Below are 11,072 nucleotides of genomic sequence, written 5' to 3'. Positions count from 1 at the left end.
AATTTATACTCGTTTTGAAACATTAAAAATACAACATATACAAAAAAACTAAAATTTTCTTATATGATTAATGTAATTGTGTAATTTATTTTAGTAATAAAGAATTAAAAAAATGATAGAAAGTAATTAGATTGTTAGCAAATTTTTATTATTTAAAATCATTAATTGTCATATATATTTTAATCACATTAGGTAATTCCGTAGGTTTTATTTAATAACAGAATATATAATAAATTTCAATTTGATAAATGAATGGTCCATAATGGTCATAATATATAATATAACTTTCTATATCAATTTAATTTTGGACTAACAAAATTTTTAATTGATTATCAAGCCGTCACGTAAGTAAAATTAGCATTCCAACTACGTGACGACTCAACATGACATTTTTTTAATTAATACATATTATAGCATTTTAAATGTTTCTCTATTAATATGTATGGGATATTAATTTAAGACCATAATGGCAACAAAAGATAGCAATTTGCTCATTGTTATTTTTTTTCTTTTATACATCGTTATGTTATTGTCTCGTAAATGGAGGTTCTTAGGGTGGGATTCTTATATTTCGCTAACCCCCTGGTAAGAATCTCCCCCCCCCCCCACATTAAACATGCTGTACTATTTAAAAGATATGTTTCTCATTTCTTTTTTATTTTATTTATTTTGGATTTAATTTTTTGCATAAAATTAATAAATGAGTTCTCTCTTTTTCTTATAAATAGGAAAGAGAGAGAGATAGTGCTATGTTCATACCCCCCAAAAAAAAAAATCTGAACTACAGGTATTGTTTTGGCTCCCAGAGAGAAGATTACTGAGATTTTAACAAGTAAGTTTACAATTTCCTAAATTGAGCAAATAGTAGTTCTACATTTCTACTTCTTTATAATGACTCATGATCTTTAGAAAACTTTAATAAACTAATTTATCAATCTTGACTCACCGATATAAAAAAAAAAAATCCCGTATTATATGATTTTCGTGTGCATCTTGCGCATATCTTATTTAAACTTACATAATTTTAATTAATTAGTTTGTATTTTTCTACAGAAAACTGAATACAGATTCCATAAGCATTTCCATATAAGAATATATACATTTATGGTTTTCTCAGGGTTTCCACATGTACAGTGATACTTCACTGTTAGCTTCATCTCCAAGAATACACCGTTAATACACCGTTAACTGACGTCAACACAAGAAAAATAAAACACGCGCCGTTAAATTTGCCTTTAAGATGCCTCGTGTTTCAGCGACATCCCAAGAAATCTCCCCCCACGGCGGCAACGAGTCACCGACGCTCGGCGAACTGCTAAAATACTTCGATGACGGTGACCGGAAAAAACATTCCGGCGAAGAAGCTTCGTTTCATCACATACTTGACCTCGCTTCCCCTGAACTACGACCCGTGCCATTTCTCTTGTCCTTCAACAATCTCAGCTACGACGTCAAAGTTCGCCGGCGGTTTAACTTCTCGTCGCCGGCTCCGGTGAAAACTCTGCTTGACGGAGTTTCCGGCGAAGCTTGCAACGGCGATATCCTCGCCGTTCTCGGAGCAAGCGGAGCTGGGAAGTCCACCTTGATAGACGCTTTGGCGGGAAGAGTGAGTAACTTGAGAGGCACGGTAACTCTAAACGGAGAGAAGATTCTACAAACTCGTCTGCTAAAAGTGATATCAGCGTACGTGATGCAAGACGACCTCTTGTTCCCGATGCTCACCGTCAAAGAAACCCTAATGTTCGCTTCCGAGTTTCGTCTCCCAAGAAGCTTGTCCAAGTCGAAGAAAACAGAGCGCGTTGAAACCCTAATCGACCAGTTAGGGCTTAGAAATGCGGCTGATACGATAATAGGAGATGAAGGACACCGTGGAGTCTCCGGCGGAGAGCGGCGGCGTGTTTCGATCGGGATCGATATTATCCATGATCCTATTGTCTTGTTCCTCGACGAACCTACTTCAGGGTTGGACTCCACCAACGCGTTTATGGTGGTGCAGGTAAAGCAGCCGGATGAAACATTCGCCTTATCCTCCAAATTTATCAATTTTTTTTGTTAACATTAACGTATTTTGTGACAAAAATTTAAAAATGGTTATTTGAGAGAATTGCCCGAATGTTTATTTTTCCCTCCGGTCCTGGGTGCAGGTTCTTAGACGTATAGCTAGGAGTGGCAGTATTGTAATTATGTCGATACATCAACCTAGCGCTCGAGTCATAGACTTGCTTGATCGTCTTATCATATTGTCTCGTGGCAAGAGTGTGTTCAATGGATCTCCGACAAGTCTTCCCACATTCTTGTCGGATTTCGGACATCCAGTTCCGGAGAAAGAGAACATAACCGAGTTCACACTTGACCTAGTTCGAAAGCTCGAAGGATCTACCGAAGGAGCTAGAGAGTTAGTAGAGTTCAACGAGAAGTGGCAACACAACCAATCAGCTCGAGCCACGCCAATGACCACACCTTACCAAGCCTTGTCTTTAAAAGAATCCATTACCGCAAGTGTTTCAAGAGGCAAACTAGTCTCCGGCTCGACCAGTTCCAACCCCATTTCGATGGAGTCAGTATCTTCATACGCAAACTCTCCACTGGTCGAGACGTTCATCTTAGCCAAACGGTACATGAAAAACTGGATGCGTACACCTGAGCTCATGGGAACACGGATCGCTACTGTCATGGTCACTGGTCTTCTCTTAGCTACTGTATATTGGAGGCTTGACAATACTCCAAGAGGTGCACAAGAGAGAATGTCTTTCGTTGCATACGGCATGTCCACAATGTTCTACGTCTGTGCAGACAGTGTCCCTGCTTTCATACAAGAGCGGTTCATTTTCTTGAGAGAGACAACGCGCAACGCCTACAGAACATCTTCTTATGTCATCTCTCACTCTCTTGTATCATTGCCTCAGCTACTCGCTCTCTCCATTGCATTTGCTGCAACCACGTTCTGGACAGTTGGTTTAAGCGGCGGGTTAGAGAGCTTCTTCTTTTACTGCCTCATAATCTACGCAGGCTTTTGGTCTGGATCATCTTTTGTCACCTTCGTATCTGGTTTGGTTCCGAATGTCATGATAAGTTTCATGATCACTATTGCCTATCTTTCATACTGTCTACTGATGGGTGGATTCTACATCAACCGGGATCGGATACCTATCTACTGGATATGGTTTCATTACATTTCATTGTTGAAGTATCCCTATGAAGCTGTCTTGATCAACGAGTTTGATGACCCATTTCGGTGTTTTGTTAGAGGAGTCCAAGTATTTGATGGTACGCTTTTGGCGAAAGTGCCTGAAGCGATGAAGGTTAAGCTCCTAGATACAATGAGTGACTCTTTGGGAACAAACATAACGGAGTCCACATGCTTGAGAACAGGACCTGACTTACTTTTGCAGCAAGGTATTTCTCAGTTGAGCAAATGGGACTGCTTGTGGATTACGTTAGCTTGGGGTCTCTTCTTTAGGATATTGTTTTACTTCTCGTTGTTGTTTGGAAGCAAGAATAAGAGGACGTGAAGATAGTCTACACATTCAAAACATACTTCTGGTGGCCTTCAATGCATCTACCTACCTTTAAATATACGTATTTAAGTGAAGCCTAAGTCTTCTTCTTGTTGTAGCTTTTGTAATCAAGTTGGAACATTTATAACTATCACATTTTGTATTTCTCTTGGAATATAAGTTTGTTTTTGTTTTATGCCTTATTTCTTTTATTGGTTGTTTTCTTTCTTCAGGGTTTCCGGGTTCTGGCTTCAGTGTGTTTCCGGCTTATGGCTCAGATGATATTATGTATCAGTTGATTTTTGAACTCATGTGTATAAGTTTTAGTTGTTAATGATAATTTTTGGATGATAAAAAAAAGAAAGTCTAAGCGTTTAATGTAGTAAAAATGGATTCAAAATGCATTCGTATAAAAACACTAAATGGATATATAAAACGAATATATGTTGTTCACATTCAATATGTACATAAAAAAAAAAAAATATATATATATATATATATATATATATATGCATTCATTAATTCATATAAAAGATTCATAACGTAAAGCTGTTTGGTGGCAAATAAATGACCAAACGTTTGATTTGTTAGGGTAAGAAATAGCAGACACATATTTTCTTTTTTAATAATTCTTAATAATATCACCATATACTAGACTGCAATTTTATCTGGATATGCAATTGACTTGTCGCAGCATCGGACGTCTGAATGATATTAAAGTTCACTGGTCCAAGTTCATAACTATTGAAAGCCAAAGTGGCCAGAATAAGCTGCAATTCGTTCATAAGGGTAGCTCCCCATGGTGCCAGATGCTTTCGAGCATAAAGGATTAGCTCGTACCAACTCGATGAATCCTTGGAGCCTTAGTTGGAACTCAAGTTTGCTCTGAATGAAAAGAAGCCAAAATATAATTAGCAGTGACCACAACTTCTCTTTTTCATGCTACGAAGAGAATGGTAGAAAGCAATCTTCTAAAAAATTCACTAAGCGAGACTCAAACATATGTCGACTTCTTATAACCAGAACATAAATTGCCTCAAGGAATCATGTGGCTTTGGTAATCAGCAGGTATTACACGTAGAATGAGCATACATACCTTAGACCACCAGCAACTGGGGATGAAGAGGAATCCTTAGCTCTTAATCCTAGGGGATTAATAATATAACTAGATTTTGACCCGCGCTTGGAAAGCGCGGGATTGTTGGATTATATTATAATACAAAGTTTTATTATATCGAAAAACATAATTTTTAACAGCTATATAATCTACAAATTAGTTTATTTGAGATTTTATATATACATTTTTACGTAAGTTTCTTTTCGACATGAGAATTATATATGGATCAAAAAAAGAAACCGAACCGACCCAAAATTATAGGTTTAGTTCAGGTGCAGAGAAGATAACCTATTGAGTTTTTTTTGACCCGTAGCTCTTTGTTTGAGTCCGGGTTCTACCTTAGATCCGATCATAAATATGTGTTTATTAGGTATATTTGGATATTTCGAATATGTTTCCGGTATTATGGATATTGTTTTTAAGTTTTTGGTTTACGATTAGAGTTTTGATTTCATGTAAATTTTTTTAATTTAAAAAAAAATTGGGTATTTGGATAAAATTTTGGGTATTTTTCAGTTCATCGCATCAGATTTTGAATAAGATTTTAAATTTTTAGGTATTTGAATTTTTTTGGGATTTGTTTGGAGTTTCAAATACTTTTCGTGTTTCGGATATTTTTCAGATTTTTTATATATTTCGAATTCTTTTAGGATCTTAAATACCCAAACAGATGTGGACCCATTACGTCCATATCAGGTCCAACAACCTTTTGATATAGATTTTTAACGTTATTGTACAAAAACATAGTTGATGAAATATTTTTCTGAGTAAAGTTATCATAAGAAATAATATTAAGATCTGTTAAAAATATTTAAAATATTGTATGTTTAGAATGACTAATGTATTATCAGAAAAATAATAAATAGTTATACATAACTCCAGCAATTTTTTTATATTAGATTTTTTAAAACTCTTTCCCTTTTAATAGTATTGATTCGTTTTAAGTGAAAAGTATATAAAAGCATAATATCTAAACAAATAATTTTCAAAATCTTGAATAATCAATACTGATATCGTGAAGTCGGGTTAGTTTAATAGAACCAATGAATTTCTTCATTTTTGTGAAGGTAACATGAATATTCAGAAAAATCATTTTTAAATATGAAAATATTATCAAACTATAGACGGTTGAAAGTTTAGTATATGATATGAGATTTTAGTGGGAAAGTTTATATATGATATGATTACTTTATTATAAACGAAAGAGGAAGTTAGAATGTACACATATATGTCTTGTAATTTATCTTGCTTTAAATCATATATTATATGATAAAAGTGATAATATAAAACATTAGTTTCAATATTTTTACGATTAAAAATTAAAATGATAAATATAGTAATAGTAATGATTAGGACTTAGGAGTGAAATTCAAAAAAATAAAAGAATTGACTAAATTATTGTTAGAGAAATATATGGTAACATATTGTTAGTATAAATTTAAGATAAGACCAAAAAATAATGAGTTAAATGAAAGAGTCCAAATAACTTTTATAGGTAGATTTTTTTAGTCTCCTTCCATTTTAATAGTATTGATAACAATATAAACACTTAGTTACCTAAGGATTGATCCCTAAATAAAGATTTTAAGGATCAAATCCTTATAGACATGGCAGCTTGGCATTGACTCTTCTTCTTGTACAACGACGAATCCAGATTCTGTAATGGAGAGAAGGAGCAGCCATGGGAGAAGAAGAAGGAAACAAAGGAACTGCTGCTTCATCATCTTCGAGATCTCCGCCGCAACACCACAGAGAAGGTGAAGTCGTTAGCTTCGCCGCCGTGCCTCCGCCTAACTCCGGACCCGCGTCAACCATCTTCCGCCTTTTATGCTCACGGTGGAATCAAATCCAATAGCCTATCGTTCTCCTCATCTGCATCAGGTATGCTTTAACCTTCTCGCACTCTCTCTCTCTCTCTCTCTCTCTCTCTCTCTCTCTCTCTCTCTCTCTCTCTCTCTCTCTCTCTCTCTCTCTCTTAAAGCTCAATACCTTTTTCGCAATCTTGAGATGTTAAGAGTTTCTCGTGTTAGGTTTCGTGTCACTACCACTCGCTGTAGAGAAGTAGCTACGCTCGTCGTTCGTACAGATGGAAGCTGCTCGACATGTTACTGGTTCACTTATCAGACTTTGTTAAGTTTACTTTGTCTGCCTCGTTAAAAACCATCAAGGAAAGGTATGTAAATCATTGTGTAGACTTGTTTCTTGCCTACGCATGTGTTCTGCTTTCCTTGTCACCTATTACTCTGCTCTGTTATGATATTTAGTGTTGTGCATAGTCATACAATTTGTAAGATGGGTCTTATAATGTGGATGCTCTCTATAATCTTTATACATCAAACTTAAAAACCAATGCTTTGTGAATCAGACTCTGATTGTGTTCAATTGCTTCCAAGACCTTAGAATATAGGGAAGTCTCTATCTTTATGTTGAATGAGTTAAATAAATTGTTACATATTTTACCAAATAGGCAAGGAAAACCATAATGAACCAGAGAAAAAACTGGAAGCTTGTTCCTGTTAATGAAAATGCACAAAGGAAAAGGAAGCCATATCCTGCAGGTGAGATGTCATACTTTGAATGTTGAGTATTGTCTCTTTTGTGGGTGTGATTTGTGGAGGTACTCTTACTTGTTTTATCTCCATCTTAGTTAGTTATTTCAAATTTCATATCAGACTCTCAACTATTTGAGTCTCTGGTTTTACTTTCTAGGGTGATTTGAAAACCTTTGCTGGTATGAAGAGGGTGTGGCTTTCCCGAAATTTTTCTTATATATATGAAGCCTTTTCTAACACCAACTTAGCCTTTTTCATTCAGTCACTATATGTTCATACTATTGGTAAGTTTAGGTCTATGTCTGATATAACTAAAGTTCTCTACTTTAAGCATTCATTAGCCTTCTCAAAGTCTCAACATTGAGGATGTCAAGAATCAGAAAATTCAAGAGTTGTGTTTTATTCCTAAGAACTCCAAACTGGAGAACACCATTGGAGAAAGAATTTTGATTAGGATCCTTAACTATTCAAAAAAAAATTAGTTTAATAATGCTAAGAACTCTAATGGTAGTAACACCATTGGAGATGCTCTTAGGGCAACATTATTGCAGTCTTTAGTTTGGTCCTTAAGAGGAGAGGGCCCACAAAAACACCAGAACGAAGGAGAAAGTCCCTAACTAAGAGACATTTTGGTTTGGTCCATGTACTGTTCGCGGGCCCCACTGAAACGTGGCGGCCCGCGATTGGTTCATTTTTAATTTTTTTTTTAAATCGGATAAAAATAAAAATAAAAAGTTTTAGGACCAATTGTTAAGGATTCAGCAATAATGATGCTCTTAGACTTTTTCAAGCGTGTTTTATTAGCTACCTCCCTACGTTTAAGGGCGTCAATCACTCTCTTAGCTTCTCGAAATATGTCAATATCGACAAGGTCCTGAAAAAAATGAGACATTTACTATTTGGTATTTCATAGAGATGCAGTACAAACCCAAAAATCATCTCCACTGCTTATAAAAAAACACACGGAGACATATATATCATGATCAAGATGCAAAGGAACATAGTATATGAAACATTATTAAAATAGAATATTAATAAACAAAATACTATAATATATATTATTCAAATCCCCTATATATTAATTGAGAAGCATTTGAAAAGATGTAACCTCAATTTTGTATTAATTAAAAAAGACCCCTTGCTTATGTGGCACATCTAAATGCCTTCTAAATCTATTTTCTAAGAATTCTAGAGCACCTAATATAAACTATAGTTTAATCTAAAGTTGTCCCATTTTTCCATAAGTATATAACACTATAGAACATTATATTAACCTAAAATATAAGAAGTATATATTCTTTCCTTAAATAAAAGCTACGGAATTACCTAATATGATTTACATATATAAGGCAATAAATGATTATGATTAATAAAGATTTGATAACAATTTTGCATCTTTCTTCTTTTTTGTTTAATTTTATATTATTTAAAAAATTAAACAATCACAGTAACCATATAATAAAAATAAATAGATTTTCTCTTATATGTTATATTTTGAATTTTTTAAAATGATTTTAAATTACAAAAATGAGAAAACTTTATATGTTATATATTTTTTTTTAAACGGCTTTAAAGTACAAAAATGAGGACACCTTATATGTTATATTTTTCTTATATGTTATATTTTGAATTTTTTTAAAATGACTTTAAATTACAAAAATGTAAGTTTTCCTAAAGTATACGATTAAAAACATTAAAATGACATGTATCAATTCGATGGTTGGTCTGAAAGCTTTCAAAACCATATGGAAGATAAAAGTAAAAATAGTTCAACTGTGGAAACAATACTGTTCACTTTTTTCAAGAATATGTTCGATGGAAAAAATAAGGTTTTTATGTCATAATTTGTTTAATGTCCACTAGAGAACATTATACTAACCTAAAATATAAGAAGTGTGTATTCTTTCCTTAAATAAAAGCTACGAAATTACCTAATATGATTTACATATATATGACAATTAATGATTATGAATAATAAAGATTTGATAACAATTTTTGCATCTTTCTTCACTTTTGTTTTATTTTATATTATTAAAAAGCAATCACATTAACCATATAATAAAAAACAGATTTTTTCTTATATGTTATATTTTTGATTTTTTAAAATGACTTTAAATTACAAAAATGAAGAAACCTTATATGTTATATATATATTTTTTAAATAACTTTTAAAATACGAAAAATGATGACACCTTATATGTTATATTTTTCTTATATGTTAGACTTTTTCTTATATGTTATATTTTGAATTTTTTAAAACGACTTTAAATTATAAAAATGTAAGTTTTTCTTAAGTATACGATTAAAAACATAAAAATGACATGTATCAATTCGATGGTTGATATGAAAGCTTTCAAAACCATATGGAAGATAAAAGTCAAAATAATTCAACTGTGAAAACAATACTGTTCATTTTTTTTCAAGAATGTGTTCGATGAAAAAAATAAGGTTTTTATGTCATAATTTGTTTAATGTCCAATCCGATCAACCCATGATAAATTAATTATAGTTTTGTTCCATAATTTTTAATAAAAATTGATTCTATAATAAATTATATAATAACAACAAAAAATATTGTATATGTATAAATAAAATGATCAAATATATAAATTATCGATAATATATACAAATAAACTTACCCTGCGCAAGGCGCAGGTCTTATCCTAGTAACATAGTACAATCAAGAATTTATAGATACAAACGAGTGGTGGTGGTTACGGTGGAAAAAGTGGTGGCTGATATCAAAGAGATAGTAGTGTTTTGAATGATGTTATGGCAAAAATATGAAAGCGCCCACTATAAATTTGGTTAATAAATAAAAGAAGTGATAACAATAGCTACCGTGATATGGTGATAGAGGCCCAAATTATTAAAATTGTTTTTTTTCACAAAAAAAGTGATGGTGGATTGGAAGAAATAGTGATAGTGGTATGTAATTGAAGAAGACGAAGTTTATATATTTAGCAACCGGAAAGTAATGATAATATAGTATATATTTTAACAATAGTGGAAATTGTTTAATTTTAGTTAGATACATAATTATGCTTTATTTCATGGTTACCTGGATCAATTTCCTTAAATAAAAACAATTGTCTCAATTTAATTTTAAACCTATAGTGATTTTTTATTTACCTTTTTTGTTTTCTTATATATAGTTGGTAACTTCCGACATTTTTATGTTGACAAAAAAAAATTGGTAACTTCTGAATAAAAAACAACTCATATGGTCATCTCCTATATTGTTAAAGATCATCAACAAAAAAAACAAACAATGTCTCTTATCATTGTACCTTTTTTATATTCACTATCTTCCAATCGTATAATTTTACCTCTTTTAACTTAAAAATCATTAAAAAAAAATCATATATATATATATATATCAATACTATTAAATTAGAAACATGTCCAGTTGATAATAGTTGAGTCCAACTTAAAATATAACTGCATCTAATTGATTATCTAAATATATCAAATAACCACCTTGGTAAAACAATTTTGTAACTTCCACTTTTATTCCAAAATTTTCGGATCCAATTCTGTCATATACGAATGTTACTAATAAAATAATTTTGTACCTACTTCTAAGATAATGATCCACTACTTTCAATATTACAAACTGTCGACTATGAAGTCCAATAAATAAATATTATGTCATTTGGAAACAGTAATATTGATACTATACTTTAATAAATATTATTTTCACCACACAAATTAATGGTAATGAACTAAGGTTTAATTAATGTTTAATTGAATCTAATTATTTTCCGGTCATTGAGCTATTAGATTGAGGGTATGACTGGTTCAAACGTAGCGTTGCGGTTACAGAAGTTTGCGGATGCGGGTGGTTATGATTATTAGCGGGTTTAAGAGATTTGTACGACTGGTTATGCGGTCAGAAATCGGTGT

General features: G+C 32.5%; 1 protein-coding gene and 1 long non-coding RNA gene across 2 annotated transcripts; both read left to right on the top strand.

Moving 5' to 3' along the window:
* The first annotated feature begins 658 nt into the window (after positions 1-658).
* On the top strand, positions 659-3,700 carry LOC103830008 (ABC transporter G family member 18). Its single transcript, XM_009105703.3, has 3 exons — positions 659-832; positions 1,118-1,996; positions 2,145-3,700. The coding sequence occupies exons 2-3, from the start codon at positions 1,241-1,243 to the stop codon at positions 3,510-3,512; spliced, it is 2,124 nt and encodes a 707-aa protein (XP_009103951.1). The 5' UTR covers positions 659-832; positions 1,118-1,240; the 3' UTR covers positions 3,513-3,700.
* Positions 3,701-5,937: 2,237 nt separating this feature from the next.
* On the top strand, positions 5,938-9,135 carry LOC103830007. The gene is made up of 2 exons (XR_625642.3): positions 5,938-6,495; positions 6,645-9,135. It is a non-coding gene; the product is annotated as an uncharacterized LOC103830007 (long non-coding RNA).
* The last annotated feature ends 1,937 nt before the right edge of the window (positions 9,136-11,072 follow it).

This window comes from Brassica rapa, chromosome A07 (genome assembly GCF_000309985.2).
Source record: "Brassica rapa cultivar Chiifu-401-42 chromosome A07, CAAS_Brap_v3.01, whole genome shotgun sequence".
Classification (NCBI taxonomy): Eukaryota; Viridiplantae; Streptophyta; class Magnoliopsida; order Brassicales; family Brassicaceae; genus Brassica; species Brassica rapa.
This window is presented reverse-complemented; position numbering and strand designations above follow the sequence as displayed.

Excerpts from the sequence above, each read along its gene's own strand:
- LOC103830008 (XM_009105703.3), top strand. The coding sequence starts at position 1,241 with ATGCCTCGTGTTTCAGCGACATCCCAAGAAATCTCCCCCCACGGCGGC. Across the intron at positions 1,997-2,144 it reads ACGCGTTTATGGTGGTGCAG|GTTCTTAGACGTATAGCTAG; the intron begins GTAAAGCAGCCG and ends TCCTGGGTGCAG.